Source organism: Scyliorhinus canicula, chromosome 2 (genome assembly GCF_902713615.1).
Source record: "Scyliorhinus canicula chromosome 2, sScyCan1.1, whole genome shotgun sequence".
Classification (NCBI taxonomy): Eukaryota; Metazoa; Chordata; class Chondrichthyes; order Carcharhiniformes; family Scyliorhinidae; genus Scyliorhinus; species Scyliorhinus canicula.
Window position 1 is genome coordinate 285,641,363 of NC_052147.1, and position 18,917 is coordinate 285,660,279.

The following is an 18,917-nucleotide window of genomic DNA, read 5'->3' on the forward strand; positions in this document are numbered from 1 at the left end:
GCTATCTCGCGTTCCACAGATTAACCCCTTAAACCCCTTGATTCAATTTCAAGCTGTAACTTAATCCCATTTATCTCCTCTTCAATGAAACAAAACACTTGCATCTTTCCAAAACTGTGTATTTAAAAATGTTTTCAGTGGATGCTGGGGCCAGTGGCTGAGTCAGCATTTATTACCCATCCTAAATAGCCTTTGAAAGAAGTGTCTCATTTGGTGATTTCAGAGGGCAGTTACCAATCGACCACATTGCTGTGGGTCTTCATCTTAATCTTTTTATCATTATCATAAGTCGGTTTACATGAACATTAGGGACAGCACAGTAGCGCAGTGGTTCGCATAATTGCTTCACAGCTCCAGGGTCCCAGGTTCGATTCCCGGCTTGGGTCACTGTCTGTGCGGAGTCTGCACATTCTCCCCGTGTGTGCGTGGGTTTCCTCCGGGTGCTCCGGTTTCCTCCCACAGTCTAAAGATATGAGGTTAGGTAGATTGGCCATGCAAAATTTCCCTTAGTGTTGGGTGGGGTTACTGGGTTATGGGGATAGGATGGGGGTGTGGGCTTGGGTCGGGTGCTCTTTCCAAGAGCCGGTGCAGACTCGATGGGCCGAATGGCCTCCTTCGGCACTGTAAATTCTATGATCTATGAACACTGCAATGAAGTTACTGTGAAAACCCCCTAGTCGCCACACTCCGGAGCCTGTTCAGGTACACAGAGGGAGAATTCAGAATGTCCAATTCACCTAACAGCACGTCTTTCGGGACTTGTGGGAGGAAACCGGAGCACCCGGAGGAAACCCACACAGACACGGGGAGAACGTGCAGACTCCGCGCAGACAGTGACCCAAGCCAGGAATCGAACCTGGGACCCTGGAGCTGTGAAGCAACAGTGCTAACCACTGTGCTACAGTGCTGCCCTGGAGTCACATGTAGGCCAAGCTGAGTACAGATGGGGGAGAACATTAGTGAACCATCTCAACAACTGATAATAGGTTTGTGGTCATCATTACTGAGACTAGCTTTATATTCCAGATTTATTCATTGAATTTCAATGCAACCAGCTGTAGTGATGCTGTTTGATCTCACATCCCAAGAGAATTAGCTGAGGCCTCAGGTTTACTCGCCATAAGACCATAAAACCATAAGATGTAGGAGCAGAAGGAGGCCATTCAGCCCATCGGCTTTGCCCTGCCATTCAATGAGATCATGGCTGGTCTGATGCAATCCTCAACTCCACCTTCCCACCTCACCCCCATAACCCTTAATACCCTCACAGATTAAAACTCTGTCTCTCAGTCTTGACCGTACGTAACGACCCAGCCCCCACAGCTCTCTGCGGCCAAGAATCCCACAGATTCACTGCCCTCTGAGAGAAGAGATTCCTCCTCATCTCTGTGTGAAATGGGTGATACCTGACTCTGAGATTCTGCCCTCTGATCCTCGGCTCTCTCAGCACCGACCCTGTCAAACTCCCTGAGAACCTTGTATGCCTCAATAAGGTCACCTCTCATTCTTCTAAACTCCAATGAGCACAGGCCCGACCTACTCAACCACTCCTCGTAGGAAAATCCCTCCATCCCCGGGATCAACCCAGTGAACCTCCTCTGGACTGTCTCCAATATCGGTATCTCTTTCCTTGGATAAGGGAATGAAAACCATTCACAGAATTCCAGGTGGGGTCTAACTAGTACCTTGTGTAGTTTTAGTAGGACGTCCCTATTTTTATCCTCCATTCCATTTGAAATGAAAGCCAACATTCCATGTGCCTTCCCAGTTGCCTGCTGAACTTGCATGCTAGCTTTGTGATTGATGCACGAGGCCCTCACATCCCTGTGTGCTGCAGCTTTCTACAGTCTCTCTCCATTTAAATAATATTCAGCTTCTTTATTCTTCGCACCAAAGTGCTAACTTCACACTTCCCGACATTATTTTCCATCTGCCAAGTTTTTACCCACCACCTGACCTGTCTATATCCCTCTATAGACTCTCTCTGTCATCCTCACCACTTACCTCCCCACTTATTTTTAAGTTATCCACAAACTTGGCAATAATATATTCACCTCCCTCGTCCCAAGTCATTGCTGTGTATTGTCAATAATTGTGTTCCCAGCAGTGATCCCTGTGGCAATCCACTAGTTACAGGTTTCTATCCTGAAAATGTCCCTCTTGTCCCAACTCTCTCTGTTTTCTATCAGTTAGCCAATCCTCTATCCATTCTGATATACTACCTCACAGTACCTGGGGAGGCAGTAGCATAGTGGTAATGTCACTGGACTAGTTATCCAGGGTAATGCTGTGCGGATCCAGGTTCAAACCCTGGGGACCCCGGTTCAAACTCTGCCACAGCAGATGGTGAAATTTGAATTCAATTTTTTTTAAAAAGTCTGGAATTAAAAGTCTGATGATGACCATGAAATAATTGTCATGAAAACCCATCTTTGCATAGATAGAACATACATTTGGCCCATCGAGTCTGCACTTAAGCCCTCACTTCCACCCCATTCCCATAACCCCTCCTAAACATTTAGGACACTAAGGGCAATTTATCACGCCCAATCCACCTAACCTGCACGTCTTTGGACTGTGGGAGGAAACCGGAGCACCCGGAGGAAACCCACTCAGACACGGGAGAGAACGTGCAGACTCCACACAGACAGTGACCCAGCCGGGAATCGAACCTGGGACCCTGGCCCTGTGAAGCCACAATGCTATCCACTGTGCTACCGTGCTGCCCCTAATCTGGGTCACTCATGTCCTTCAGGGGAGGGAAATCTGCCCTCCTTACCCGGTCTGGCCTACATGTGACTCCTGACCCACAGCAATGTGGTTGGTTATTAACTACCCTCCTCAGGGGCAATTAGGGATGGGCAATAAATGCTGGCCCAGCCTGTGATTCCCCCGTCCCCTGAACAAATAAAAAAAACTTATCAAACACTTTTTGGAAATCAAGTACATTATATCTACTCATTCCCCTTCATTTACTCTGCTTCTCACCACCTCAAAGAATTCTCATGAATTTGTCAGGCATGATTTCCCCTCATGAAGCCATGCTGATTCTGTTTGATTATATTATGGATTTCTAAATGCTCTGTTATGACATCCTTTATAACGGACTCTATAACTGCACCATTGTCTACCCCAGAAGTGAGTGCTCAGAACTGGATATAATATTTCTGTTCCAGCTGAACCAGTTATTGATAAACGTTTGGAAAAACGTCCTTGCAAAAGAACAAAGAACAAAGGAAAGTACAGCACAGGAACAGGCCCTTCGGCCCTCCAAGCCTGCGCTGACCATGCTGCCCGTCTAAACTAAAATCTTCTGCACTTCCAGGGTCCGTATCCCTCTATTCCCAACCCATTCATGTATTTGTCAAGATGCCCCTTAAACGTCACTAACGTCCCTGTTTCCATCACCTCCTCCGGCAGCGAGTTCCAGGCACCCACTACCCTCTGTGTAAAAAACTTTCCTCGTACATCTCCTCTAAACCTTGACCCTCGCACCTTAAACCTATGCCCCCTAGTAATTGACCCCTCTACCTTGGGGAAAAGCTTCTGACTATCCACTATGTCTATGCCCCTCATAATTTTGTAGACCTCTATCAGGTCGCCACTCAACCTCCATCATTCCAGTGAGAACAAACTGTGTTTATTCAACCTCTCCTCATAGCTAATGCCCTCCATACCAGGCAACATACTGGTAAATCTCTTCTGCACCCTCTCTGAAGCCTCCACATCCTTCTGGTAGTGTGGCGACCAGAATTGAACACGATATTCCAAGTGTGGCCTAACTAAGGTTCTGTACAGCTGCAACATGACTTGCCAATTCTTATACTCAATACCCCGGCCAATGAAGGCAAGCATGCCATATGCCTTCTTGACTACCTTCTCCACCTGTGTCGCCCCTTTCAGTGACCTGTTGACCTGTACACCTAGATCTCTCTGGCTGTCAATACTTTTGAGGGTTCTACCATTCACTGTATATTCCCTGACTGCATTAGACCTTCCAAAATGCATTACCTCACATTTGTCCGGATTAAACTCCATCTGCCATCTCTCTGCCCAAGTCTCCAAACAATCTAAATCCTGCTGTATCCTCTGACAGTCCTCATCGCTATCCGCAACTCCACCAACCTTTGTGTCGTCTGCAAACTTACTAATCAGACCAGTTACATTTTCCTCCAAATCATTTATATATACTACGAACAGCAAAGGTCCCAGCACTGATCCCTGTGGAACACCACTAGTCACAGCCCTCCAATCAGAAAAGCACCCTTCCATTGCTACTCTCTGCCTTCTATGACCTAGCCACTTCTGTATCCATCCTGCCAGCTCACCCCTGATCCCGTGTGACTTCACCTTTTGTACCAGTCTGCCATGAGGGACCTTGTCAAATGCCTTACTGAAGTCCATATAGACAACATCCACTGCCCTACCTGCATCAATCATCTTTGTGCCCTCCTCTTGACCGTACATAGCGACCCAGCCCCTACAGCTCTCTGTGGTAAAGAATTCCACAGATTCACTCCCCTCTGAGAGAAGAAATTCCTCCTTATCTCTGTCTGAAATGGGTGACACGTTACTCTGAGGTTAGACCCTCTTGTCCTGGACTCTCCCACAAGGGGAAACAACCTCTCAGCATCGACCCTGTCAAACTCCCTGAGAACCTTGTATGCCTCAATAAAGTCACCTCCCATTCTTCTAAACTCCAATGAGCACAGACCCGACCTACTCAACCTCTCCTCGTAGGAAAATCCCTCCATCCCCGGGATCAACCCAGTGAACCTTCTCTGGACGGCCTCCAACATCGGTATCTCTTTCCTTAGATAAGGGGATGAAAACCATTCACAGAATTCCAGGTGTTGCCTAGCAAGTACCTCGTATAGTTTTAGTAGGATTTCCCTATTTTTATACTCCATTCCATTTGAAACAAAAGCTAACATTCCATTTGCTTCCCCAGTTGCCTGCTGAACTTGCATGCTAGCTTTGTGATTGATGCACGAGGCCCTCACATCCCTGTGTGCTGCAGCTTTCTGCAGTCTTTCTCCATTTAAATAATATTCAGCTCCTTTATTCTTTCTTCCAAAGTGCTAACTTCACACTGTCCTACATTATATTCCATCTGCCAATGGATGTGGTATATCTGGATTTCCAGAAAGCCTTTGACAAGGTGCCACACAAAAGGTTGCTGCATAAGATAAAGATGCATCGCATTCAGGGTAAGGTAGTAGCATGGATAGAGGATTGGTTAATTAATAGAAATCAAAGAGTGGGGATTAATGGGTGTTTCTCTGGTTGGCAATCAGTAGCTAGTGGTGTCCCTCAGGGATCTGTGTTGGGCCCACAATTGTTCACAATTTACACAGATGATTTGGAGTTGGGGACCAAGGGCAATGTGTCCAAGCTTGCAGATGACACTAAGATGAGTGGTAAAGCAAAAAGTGCAGAGGATACCGGAAGTCTGCAGAGGGATTTGGATAGGTTAAGTGAATGGGCTAGGGTCTGGCAGATGGAATACAATGTTGACAAATGTGAGGTTATCCATTTTGGTAGGAATAACAGCAAATGGGATTATTATTTAAATGATAAAATATTAAAACATGCTGCTGTGCAGAGAAAACTGGGTGTGCTAGTGCATGAGTCGCAAAAAGTTGGTTTACAGGTGCAACAGGTGATTAAGAAGGCAAATGGAGTTTTGTCCTTCATTGCTAGAGGGATGGAGTTTAAGACTAGGGAGGTTATGCTGCAATTGTATACGGTATTAGTGAGGCCACACCTGGAGTATTGTGTTCAGTTTTGGTCTCCTTTCCTGAGAAAGGATGTACTGGCGCTGGAGGGTGTGCAGAGGAGATTCACTAGGTTAATCCCAGAGCTGAAGGGGTTGGATTACAAGGAGAGGTTGAGTAGACTGTGACTATACTCATTGGAATTTAGAAGGATGAGGGGGGAATCTTATAGAAACATATAAAATTATGAAGGAAATAGATAGGATAGATGCGGGCAGGTTGTTTCCACTGGCGGGTGAAAGCAGAACTAGGGGACATAGCCTCAAAATAAGGGGAAGTAGATTTAGGACTGAGTTTAGGAGGAACTTCTTCACCCAAAGGGTTGTGACTCTATGGAATTCCTTGCCCAGTGAAGTGGCTGAGGCTCCTTCATTAAATGTTTTTAAGATAAAGATAGATAGTTTTTTGAAGAATAAAGGGATTAAGGGTTATGGTGTTCGGGCCGGAAAGTGGAGCTGAGTCCACAAAAGATCAGCCATGATCTCATTGAATGGCGGAGCAGGCTCGAGGGGCCAGATGGCCGACTCCTGCTCCTAGTTCTTATATTCTTATGTTCTTATGAACGGTTCAGGACTCCGTGTCTGTACTCGTTGGAGTTTAGAAGGATGAGGGGGGATCTTATTGAAATTTACAAGATACTGCGAGTCTTGGATAGAGAGGACACGGAGAGGATGTTTCCATTTGGAGGAAAAGCTAGAACCAGAGGACACCATCTCAGACTAAAGGGACAATCCTTTAAAACAGAGATGAGGAGGAATTTCTTCAGCCAGAGGGTGGTGAATCTGTGGAACTCTTTGCCGCAGAAGGCTGTGGAGACCAAATCACTGAGTGTCTTTAAGACAGCGATAGAAAGGTTCTTGATTAATAAGGGGAGAGGGCAGGAGAATGGGGAGAAGGCAGGAGAATGGGGATGAAAATATCAGCCATGATTGAATGGCGGAGCAGACTCGATGGGCCGAGTGGCCTAATTCTGCTCCTATGTCTTATGGTCTTATGAGGGCTGTAGTGGGTCTGTGTTACTCTGAGGGCTGTACTGGGTCTGTGTACTGGGTCTGTGTTACTCTGAGGGCTGTACTGGGTCTGTGTTACTCTGAGGGCTGTACTGGGTCTGTGTTACTCTGAGGGCTGTACTGGGTCTGTGTACTGGGTCTGTGTTACTCTGAGGGCTGTACTGGGTCTGTGTTACTCTGAGGGCTGTACTGGGTCTGTGTTACTCTGAGGGCTGTCCTGGGTCTGTGTTACTCTGAGGGCTGTACTGGGTCTGTGTTACTCTGAGGGCTGTAGTGGGTCTGTGTACTGGGTCTGTGTTACTCTGAGGGCTGTACTGGGTCTGTGTAACTCTGAGGGCTGTACTGGGTCTGTGTTACTCTGAGGGCTGTACTGGGTCTGTGTAACTCTGAGGGCTGTACTGGGTCTGTGTACTGGGTCTGTGTTACTCTGAGGGCTGTACTGGGTCTGTGTTACTCTGAGGGCTGTACTGGGTCTGTGTTACTCTGAGGGCTGTACTGGGTCTGTGTACTGGGTCTGTGTTACTCTGAGGGCTGTACTGGGTCTGTGTTACTCTGAGGGCTGTACTGGGTCTGTGTTACTCTGAGGGCTGTACTGGTTCTGTGTAACTCTGAGGGCTGTACTGGGTCTGTGTACTGGGTCTGTGTTACTCTGAGGGCTGTACTGGGTCTGTGTTACTCTGAGGGCTGTACTGGGTCTGTGTTATTCTGAGGGCTGTACTGGGTCTGTGTTACTCTGAGGGCTGTACTGGGTCTGTGTTACTCTGAGTGCTGTACTGGTTCTGTGTAACTCTGAGGGCTGTACTGGGTCTGTGTACTGGGTCTGTGTTACTCTGAGGGCTGTACTGGGTCTGTGTTACTCTGAGGGCTGTACTGGGTCTGTGTTACTCTGAGGGCTGTACTGGGTCTGTGTTACTCTGAGGGCTGCACTGGGTCTGTGTTACTCTGAGGGCTGTACTGGGTCTGTGTTACTCTGAGGGCTGTACTGGGTCTGTGTTACTCTGATGGCTGTACTGGGTCTGTGTTACTCTGAGGGCTGTACTGGGTCTGTGTTACTCTGAGGGCTGTACTGGGTCTGTGTTACTCTGAGGGCTGTACTGGGTCTGTGTACTGGGTCTGTGTTACTCTGAGGGCTGTACTGGGTCTGTGTTACTCTGAGGGCTGTACTGGGTCTGTGTTACTCTGAGCGCTGTACTGGGTCTGTGTACTGGGTCTATGTTACTCTGAGGGCTGTACTGGGTCTGTGTTACTCTGAGGGCTGTAGTGGGACTCTGTTACTCTGAGGGAGCACCCGGAGGAAGCCCACGCAGACACGGGGAGAACGTGCTGACACCGCACAGACAGTGACCCAAGATAGGAATTGAATCCAGGACCCTGCTGCTGTGAAGCAACAGTGCTAACCACCGTGCCACACTGTGCTGGGGATTTCAGAGGAAATATCTTCACTGAGAGAGTAGCGAGAATGTGGAACTTGCTGCCCAGAGTGTGGTTGAAAGGAATCATATAGATCCACATAAAGAGAAGCTCGCGAAACCAGAAAAGTGAAAGGAATAGGATAGGCTGATTGGTTGACATTGCGTGGGGTTTGGAGAGATGCTCCTGCAAAGCATAAACACAGTCAGGAAACAGTGTTAACGTTCTGAGTCCAATGTGACTCGTCTTTGGAATTGAAGGGAGGCGGAAATATTCTGCTGCTGTAAAAGAAGAGGTTCAGGGAAAACAAAAAGAGAAGGTCAATGATAGGGGAGTGTAAATTATGATGATGCTGGGGAACGAAAGGAACTGAGAATAGGAATGGAAGTAATAAAGAAGCAAAGAATTTGTCCAGTGTAGATGTTATAGCAGAATAAAGGCCAGCACCTTCTGAAAGCAAAACATCAGAATGTGTTAAAGTAGAATAAAGGTTAGTGTGTCTGAACGTTGTGGTGGTATGATTTGCATAGCTGTCTGCCATTGGTGCAGAACACCGGCTTACCATTGGCCCTGGTCGGTCATGTGCCTCTCGACCAATTGGTTGAGACCAGTCATGTGACGGCTCTCCGATTGGTCGAGAGGCTGAGTTAACCCCGCCTCCAGAGCGAGGTATGAATAACCAGACCGCCCGGCAGTCGTCCATTTACTGTGGTCGACCACAGGGCTAACTTCTAGCTTATTAAAGCCTAACTTTTGTACAGCAACTCGTCTCGCGTTCGATTGATGGTTCATCAAACGTAAAACACAAGAACAAGATATATGCCGGCACCAGAGGAAAGTAAACAATATGGAGCACAGAGTTCACAGGCCAGAGTTCACAGAGTTCACAGTCCAGAGTTCAGAGAGTTCACAGTCCAGAATTCACAGACCGGAGTTCACACAGAGTTCACAGACCGGAATTCACAGAGTTCACAATCCGGAGTTCACAGAGTTCACAGACCGGAGTTCACAGAGTTCACAGACCGGAGTTCACAGACCGGAGTTCACAGAGTTCACAGGCCGGAATTCACAGAGTTCACAGTCCAGAGTTCACAGAGTTCACAGGCCAGAGTTCACAGACCGGAGTTCACAGAGTTCACAGACCGGAGTTCACACAGAGTTCACAGACCGGAATTCACAGAGTTCACAATCCGGAGTTCACAGAGTTCACAGACCGGAGTTCACAGAGTTCACAGACCGGAGTTCACAGAGTTCACAGTCCGGAGTTCACAGAGTTCACAATCCGGAGTTCACAGAGTTCACAGACCGGAGTTCACTGACCGGAGTTCACAGAGTTCACAGGCCGGAATTCACAGAGTTCACAGTCCAGAGTTCACAGAGTTCACAGGCCGAAATTCACAGAGTTCACAGACCGGAGTTCACAGGCCGGAATTCACAGAGTTCACAGTCCAGAGTTCACAGAGTTCACAGACCAGAGTTGTTGGACTCAATGTTGAGTCCAGAAAGCTGTAAAACACCTCACCGGAGGATGAGGTTCAGTTCCTCCAGTTTGCGCTGGGCTTCACTGGAACATTGCAGCAGGCCAAGGACGGACATGTGGATGTGAGAGCAGGGGGGGAGCTGTAATGGACAGTGATAGGAAGATCAGCGTCATGGTTACAGACTGTTCTGCAAAGCGGTCATCCAGCCTGCAATTGGCTTCCCCAACGTAGAGGAGACGCATTGTGAGCAGTGACTACATTAACTAAATTGAAGGAAGTAGAAGTAAATTGCTGTTTCTCCTGGAAGGAGTGTTTGGAATCTTGGATAGTGAGGAGGGAGGAAGTAAGGGGGAGGGTATTACACCTCCTACAACTGCATGGGGAGGTGCCGTGGGAATGGATGAGGTATTGTGGGTGATAGAGGAGTGGACCTGTGTGTGAGGGAGGGAATGGGCCCTGTGCATTGCCGAGAGGGGAGAGCTGGGAAGGTGTGTCTGGTGGTGGCATCATGCTGGAGTTGGTGGAAATAGCGGAGGATGATCCTTTGTATGCAGAGGCTGGTGGGGTACAGAGTGAGGACCAGGGCAGGGCAGGGCAGCACGGTAGCATTGTGGATTGCATAATTGCTTCACAGCTCCAGGGTCCCAGGTTCGATTCCGGCTTGGGTCACTGTCTGTGCGGAGTCTGCACATCCTCCCCGTGTGTGCGTGGGTTTCCTCCGGGTGCTCCGGTTTCCTCCCACAGTCCAAAGATGTGCAGGTTAGGTGGGTTGGCCATGGTAAATTGCCCTTAGTGTTGGGTGGGGTTATGGGGATAGGGTGGAGGTGTTGACCTTGGGTAGGGTGCTCTTTCCAGGAGCCGGTGCAGACTCGATGGGCCGAATGGCCTCCTTCTGCACTGTAAATTCTATGAAAACACTATTATGGCTCTGGGAGGAGTGTGAAGGGTAGAGGGCAGAGGGTGGGAAATGGGTTGGACACAGTTGAGGGTCCTGCCGACCATATTGAGGGTGTGAATCCTCGGTTGAGGAAAAAGGGGGACATGTTGGAGGTGTTGTTGTGGAAGTTAGCATCATCAGAACAGAAAAACTGGGCAAATAGGCGTGGACTGCTGGACAGGCACGGGGCAGTTAGGCTAACTATCTTGTAATAAGAACAGCTGAATGAATTCAACTATTTGTATAATTAAGATTTTAATATATAATTATTACTACAAAACAATTAATAACACAACTTCCCAACTATTCTGTTGACTACAGTGACTTTAAAACTCCCAGGAGGACATCTGGGGATAGAATTCCGTTCAGCAACCCGTTTAAGGTATGATGCAACTTCAAAATGGTTTCCGGCGAATGAATTAGCGTGCGCGTGAGGTGTGGGAAACAGGGAAAACTCCAGGTAGATAACAGGTCAGATAGCTAGTAAAGTTCCCTCTACACTATCCCATCAAATATTCCCAGGGTAGTTACACAGCGTGTTCGATATAGAATGAAGTAGTTTCAGGGTGTCTGGCATAGCAAGGAGGGGTGTGGGAACTGGAGAATAGTTCTGCCCACAGTGTGCTGTAAAGGGTCACATGAGCTGTGATCAGAGTCTGTTGTGGACAGGACAGAGACTTGTATAGAAGTAAGCATGGAGATCGCCCGCACCTTGGGCTGTACCCTGTATATAGTTACGCATTGCAATAAACACTTAATGTTCAACGTTACAAGCCTCCAAACCTCTTTGCGAAGTTCTGAAGAGAACATACAATATAGTACTTGGTGGCAGCTCAATGGGAAAACCTGAATCTTAGAGAGAAGCTGGAGCAGAAATCCGCAATCTGGATAAACAAAAGGAGCAGATTACTGACCGAATTGAAAGTCTAAGGTTCAAACAGCGGGGGAAAACACCTGAAAGAATATCCATTACAGAACTAGGAGACAGGCAGATGGAAACCTCCCCCCCCCCCCCCCCCCCACCCCACTCTGCAGCTCAGCACTCCATGATGAAGCCCTTTGTGAGTCGCCATCGATTGCCGAGTCAAAGGATCTAGCAGGTCTGAGCAAATAAATTAGTTTTGAGGCAGAACTGGCCTTTAATTTAAAAATTTTTTTTTTTTTTAATAAATTTAGAGTACCCAATTATTTTTCGAACTGGCCTTTAATAACGCTTATTGTCACTTATTGCTTATTGTCACGAGTAGACTTCAATGAAGTTACTGTGAAAAGCCCCTAGTCGCCACATTCCGCCGCCTGTTCGGGGAGGCCGGTACGGGGATTAAACCCGCGCCGCTGGCCTTGTTCTGCCTGACAAGCCAGCTGTTTAGCCCACTGTGCTAAACCAGCCCCTTTAAACGTCTTCAGTACTTTGAGCAGTCAGAGCAGGGGCTGTCCCAGATCACCGCGACTGGCCTGGGTTCAGAGCCGATACGACAACACGGAGGCCGAAAGGCAGGAATCGATTTGCAATCACGCACAAAGGTTCTGAAAAAACTGAGGAGGCCCCAACTTGCTGAATTGGATAAATCGCTGCAGAGCGTAAATCTCAGAGGGGTCGTGCCCCATTACCATGGGAGCCCAAGAAGCTTTGAAGAAACAGTTACCACGGCGCCATCTTTAACATCTAAAGCTGTACTCAACTAAACTGTAGTAACCATGGACAACAGAACAACATCACCACACCAATTCAACCAGGGGCTGGTTTAGCACACTGGACTAAATCGCTGGCTTTGAAAGCAGACCAAGGCAGGCCAGCAGCACGGTTCAATTCCCGTAACAGCCTCCCTGAACAGGCGCCGGAATGTGACGACTAGGGGCTTTTCACAGTAACTTCATTGAAGCCTACTTGTGACAATAAGCCATTTGCATTTTCATTTCATTTCAATTGAGACTGATCCAACACCAGACCATGAACAAAACTGGGCACCTTGGCAAAAAAAGATTTGAAAGCTACGCGATAAACTAATCGACAGAGGCTGAAGAAGTGAATGCACTGCTTCGTCCAGTGGGCCCATCAGCCAATGATATCACTGGGAGGCGAGGAACAATCCAATCTTCAGATAAGCTTGGAAAGGTTCTGAAATTCTTCGGCACACATTTCAATCTGAGAAGCAAGATAATGTAAGGCAGCTCAAAATCCACCAAGCCAGCCCAGCAGCCTGGAGAACCAGCTAACTCCTTTATGAACTACTTATACAGATTGCTGAAGGCGGTGACCACTGTGGCCTTAAGTCAGAAGTCGGTATGCAGGTACATAATGCAGTAAGCAAGGCAAATGGAGCGTGGAGAGGCTGAATAGACTCGGACTGTTTTCAGTGGAAAGACGGAGGGATGAGGCCCAACCTGAGGATCCAATGTTTGCCGTCGCACAATGTGTAGATTCCACTGCAACCCCCAGCCAACATGCACAGCTCCAAGACTAGGGAGGTTATGCTGCAATTGTATAAGGTGTTAGTGAGGCCACACCTGGAGTATTGTGTTCAGTTTTGGTCTCCTCACTTGAGAAAGGACGTACTGGCGCTGGAGGGTGTGCAGAGGAGATTCACTAGGTTAATCCCAGAGCTGAAGGGATTGGATTATGAGGAGAGGTTGAGTAGACTGGGACTGTACTCGTTGGAATTTAGAAGGATGAGAGGGGATCTTATAGAAACATATAAAATTATGAAGGGAATAGATAGGATAGATGCGGGCAGGTTGTTTCCACTGGCGGGTGACAGCAGAACTAGGGGACATAGCCTCAAAATAAGGGGAAGTAGATTTTGGACTGAGTTTAGGAGGAACTTCTTTACCCAAAGGGTTGTGAATCTATGGAATTCCTTGCCAAGTGAAGCAGTTGAGGCTCCTTCATTACATGTTTTTAAGGTAAAGATAGATAGTTTTTTGAAGAATAAGGGATTAAGGGTTATGGTGTTCGGGCCGGAAAGTGGAGCTGAGTCCACAAAAGATCAGCCATGATCTAATTGAATGGCGGAGCAGGCTCGAGGGGCCAGATGGCCGACTCCTGCTCCTAGTTCTTATGTTCTTATGTAAGACAGCATCGGAGCAAGAGAGCAGCAACCGCCAACTCACAGGAGCACGGCTCAGTGAGACACAGAAATAAGAAAGAACTCCAGTGTTGGGATGACGGACCAGCTGCAGAAGGAGCCCCCCCAATGAGGAGCATGCAAACGTGGAGGGGCACCTTCAACTGCCCCAAAGGGCAGGGTGGACCCCAAGGAAAATGAAAAGCCGTGTTCAGGCCACAAAGTAATGGAGTCGGCACTCGCTCTGGAGTGATGAAGACACACTCGTGGGCCCCGAACAAAGCAGCTCGCGGACTGACAAAGAAAAGCTCAACTCCAAGGAGCGGGAAAAAAACAATCAGTGAGTCAGCCAGCGACGGAGACACAGATGACTTCAACTCAAAATCAACAAATCACGACCAAAACAAAATCTGAAAGAATTGTTGAGCCTCTCGACTGTCTGAATTTTTAATATCAGACACTTGAGGCTGGGAGTAGCAGCAGAATTGTAATATAACGTTTGGGTAAGTCCTGGGGGGTGATGTAGTATAAGGGTATGTGACATAGCAAGGGTTAATGTAGGACTGGAGAACAGTACCACCCACAGTGCAATGTAAAGAGTCACATGACCTAGGACCAGAGTTATTGGACCGAGACCTGTGTAGACGGAAGCACAGAGTTCACCTGTCGCTTGGGTTACACCCTGTATATTTGATAGAGTTATGTGTTACCAATAAACACTTAATGTTCAACCATACAATGCACTGAATCTCTTCCTCAGCCCGAATGAAGAGAACATATAACTTATTAAGAAACTCACTCAACATTGTCCCCATCAAACACTCCCAGGACAGGTACAGCACGGGGTTAGATACAGAGTAAAGCATCCTCTACACTGTCCCCATCAAACACTCCCAGGACAGGTACAGCACGGGGTTAGATACAGAGTAAAGCTCCCTCTACACTGTCCCCATCAATCACTCCCAGGACAGGTACAGCACGGGGTTAGATACAGAGTAAAGCTCCCTCTACACTGTCTCCATCAAACACTCCCAGGACAGGTACAGCACGGGGTTAGATACAGAGTAAAGCTCCCTCTACACTGTCTCCATCAAACACTCCCAGGACAGGTACAGCACGGGGTTAGATACAGAGTCAAGCTCCCTCTACACTGTCCCCATCAAACACTCCCAGGACAGATACAGCACAAAAATTACTCTTTTTTTGCAGCAATACCCCAGTTGTGTGCCTCCAAACAACTTTCTTGTGCTTAATATTTGTGATTTTTGTTTCACATTCAGGTGGTGTACAGGAAAGCAAGAAATGGGCCAACAAAGGAACCTGAACATGAAAAGACTGTGGTCACCAGCAGAATGAAGGAAGCCATGGGGACTGAGGCACAAGGAGCTCTGTCAGGAACATCAGCACAACACGGTGCCTCATCCAGTTTGGATGTTCCACAAGAAAGCCAAGAACAAATTCTGGAAACGTCTCCTGACTCTGGTGACGGCAGGTCAGATTCAGGTCAACAGGGACAATCCGAACATGATGTGCAAACGTCCCAACAAGGACAGAACATAGGACTGGTGAGCAACTTGGATCAAACTCCTAATGGGTCAGAGCTGCCCAGAGGAATCGGCCAAACTGATAATGCTCAGAGGCCTGAGCAATTTGTGACCATCGTGACCTCAGATGAAAGGGGAGTGACAGAACTAAAGGTTGTAGCAGAGCAGAAACCTCCACTAGAGAAACTCAATGAGGATCTGATGGAAAAGCAGCAGATGATTGAACAGCTGAACCATCTGCTTAAAGAGAAAGAGAGGATTCATGGGGAGGAGTCCTCCAAACTCCAGCAAGAGATCGCAAACTTGCAGGAGATGCAGAAGAAGAGTGAGGAACAATCAAAGAGGCTTGACCAGCTGGAGGACAGCAACAAGTTCTTGAATGAAACTGTTGAGGAAATGGATGGGATCCTTGATCAACTGAAGCAAACAATGGCCCAAAAGGACCACGAGAATATGTTACTGAGAAAAGAGCAGGTTGAGAAGATGGCAACAGCTCAACAATTCCACGAGGAAGAGTTGGAGAAACTGAAGCTCAGGCTTGGAGAACACCCAAAGGAAAGCAATGGAGCGAAATGGGATGTTGATGAAAGGCTCAAGATAGTATCAGAGGAACAGTCAATCTTGGCTGGATTTCAGAGTAAGACCGAGCTGGAGACAGGCCAGAAATGGGCTGAGTTGGAAGAGCCGGGGTCCAAGGTGCACGACCTGGAGTCTCTCAACAACTCACTGGAAGAGAAGTACAGGGCGAGCCAACAAAAGGTCAAAGATTTGGAAATGTCCGTCATGTCACTTCAGTCAGAGGTCAACAGAATCCAAGGCCTGGACCAGAGCGGTGCAGCCGTTCTCTCTCCAGCTGGGAAAGAACTGAAGCTGGAGGTGGACGACGGGAATGTTGAAGAAATCCAGAGGGTTGGCCAGATTGAGTTGGTCAATCCAGAGCTGGAAAGGGATGAACTCATGCAGGAGGAAAGTACGTGCTCAGAGTCTCTCGCTGCTTCGAAACAGGAACACCGACCGGCCTTGCTGAAAGTACCTGATCTTGCTCAACAGCTCGAGAAGCACAAAGAGCGAGAGGAGAGCCCGAAAAACCCCAATGAGGACAGCAGAAACACTGCAGCAAAAGAATCGGATGATCTCAAGGTCTGGACGTACAAACTGGCGGAAACAAATCGGAAATTCGAGTCATCACATGGCGAAGAGTCAGACGCTGAAGAGAAACTAGAAACAGTTGCCCAACTCCATATGTCAACAGCAGAAAACCGAGCCACTGAATCGGAAGGCCAACGTGAGGTTCTTGCAGAGGAGGTGCAGGCGAAGCTGGCCACACCCGAGGGAAACCAGGAGGAACTCGTCGTGGCGCAAACAGAAAATGCTGAAATGAAACATAGTTTGCAAGAGAGGGCTGAGGGGAAAGCATCCCCCCACACGGAGCTGACCTCTGTGCTTCCCGCTCCAGAGGAGTCTGGTCAAGAGGTCGTCAGGATTCAGAAGCAACTGGAAGAGCTGGAAAACAGCCATAGGCTAGAGGTTCAAGGAATGCTGGAAAGAATTGAGACCGTTCAAGCTGAGCGGGAAACTTTGGAGCAACAGAAGGAAGAGCTGAGGAAGAAGGTTTCCCTTTTTGATGAGGAGCTTCTGGAACTGAGGGAGAGCGTCAGAAAACTGGGGCTGGCCAACGCCAAGGCACAGGGTGAGACGGAGAGGGCACAGGCTGAGAGGGAGCGGTTACGGGCACAGTTGGTAAAGCTGTCCTCCGAGAAGGTCGCACTGGAGGAAGCAGCGAGGAGGGGGCAGCTGCAAGTGGATGACGAAGCCTGCAAGTTGGAGAATACCCAGGAGGGGAAGGCAGGAGGACAAGGGCAGCTGTCATCGCTCGCGAAGGAGAACCAAGAACTTCACGCTGATCTGCAGGCCCTGCGGGAGCAAGTGAGCTCGCTGCAGCGATCGATGGCAGAGGCCAACGCTGACTGTGAGCAGGGGATGGCCAACAGAACCGCTGAATGGGACAGACAAACAGAGGTACAAGCTAACTCTTACAGTGACTGTGCCAAACAGTTACATTATTCTGTCTGTAACTAATCAGTTGTGGTAAGCGACAAAAATGCAAACCTGCATTCACCTACAGTAGTGTTTTACCTACTGTGACATAGAACACAGAACAGTACAGCACAGAACAGGCCCTTCGGCCCTCGATGTTGTGCCGAGCAATGATCACCCCACTCAAACCCACGTATCCACCCTATACCCGTAACCCAACAACCCCCCCTCCACCTTACTTTTTAGGACACTATGGGCAATTTAGCATGACCAATCCACCTAACCTGCACATCTTTGGACTGTGGGAGGAAACCGGAGCACCCGGAGGAAACCCACGCAGACACGGGGAGTACGTGCAGACTCCACACAGACAGTGACCCAGCCGGGAATCGAACCTGGGACCCTGGAGCTGTGAAGTATTTATGCTAACCACCATGCTACCGTGCTGCCCCAAAGTCGAGGAGTATTCTATCTAAGATCTTCCCGATTACTCCAGGTTGTAAGCTACCAAACAAGGTCTTGTGAATATCTAAAGTAAGACTCGCTATTTGGGAGTTCTAATAATAGTATTCACAATGTGCCTCGTGTTCACTACCTTCAGTGTTCAGGATAGACTGTGACTTAGATAACTATCTTTTCCTTAACTTCAACTAAATATTTCTAATTCTTGAGAGCCAGACACGGGTAAGTGACCCTTCCGATATCCTCAAAGGGTGAGAATATGATGAGTCTTAGTTAAATGTCACTCTTATTTATTAAAATAGACACGGATCTGTTTGGTAAAATATATACACAATTTATTTAAAGCAAAAGGGTAATACAAGTATTTTTAATAAATGAGAGTTTGACAAATACAGGATATGTGATGAGTTAGCCTGTGACCTCCCTAACTACATAATTGCTTAAGCTATAAACATTTCATACTTACAACTAATAGCCTCGGACCTCGATACTCAATCAATGAGCAGAACTCTACAAGTCGAGATAGCAGATTGGTCAAACACCAGCAACCTCCGAAACAGCTCTCCAAGCAAAACTCTAACTTTCGCAGCCTGTGTTTAAACATTTATATCCTTTTCTTACTTAGGGAGTTCTAGGGAGTTTTTTTACAGAGCATCAGCTTCTGAAAAATAGATTGACTCCCCAGTTATTTCGAGATTAAGAGCAGTCTCTCTCTCTTGGTCGACAAGGCCTTGCTTTCTAGGGACGTCTAACAGGGCACCTGTTCCTAAAGATACGAGGTTGATCCCTCCAGTAGCTATCTCCAGAAAAACACCAGGCTCCCTCCTTGGCCAGGCCTCCTGCCGAACAGTAGCCTCCCTTCGTGGCCAGGCCACTCGACAAGCAATACCCTCCCTTATTTGGCAAAGCTTATTTCCAGAAAAGGCCACAAGACTTAATGAGCTCACTGCATCTGGATCGTAAAAAGATAATGTCTGTGATACTTGTTGAAAAACATTATTGTGATAAGTAATGGTTTACAAGAGATAATTGACTTCATCAGTCATTAGTTTTTAATATAGGATTAAATACATATTTTAATATAACATTATAGAACATAGAACAGTACAGCACAGAAAAGGCCCTTCGGCCCTCAATGTTGTGCCGAGCCATGATCACCCTACTCAAACCCATGTGTCCACCCTATACCCGTAA

The 18,917-nt window shown here is 47.7% G+C and overlaps 1 protein-coding gene across 1 annotated transcript in view; it reads left to right on the forward strand.

Moving 5' to 3' along the window:
* Window positions 1–18,917, forward strand: part of LOC119962226 (FYVE and coiled-coil domain-containing protein 1-like) — a 100,752-nt gene that overhangs the window by 68,611 nt on the left and 13,224 nt on the right. Inside the window, exons 7-8 of the mRNA XM_038790210.1 lie at window positions 10,937–10,997; window positions 14,961–17,243. Coding sequence (XP_038646138.1) covers window positions 10,937–10,997; window positions 14,961–17,243 — 2,344 coding nt within the window. The remainder of the gene's footprint in view (window positions 1–10,936; window positions 10,998–14,960; window positions 17,244–18,917) is intronic.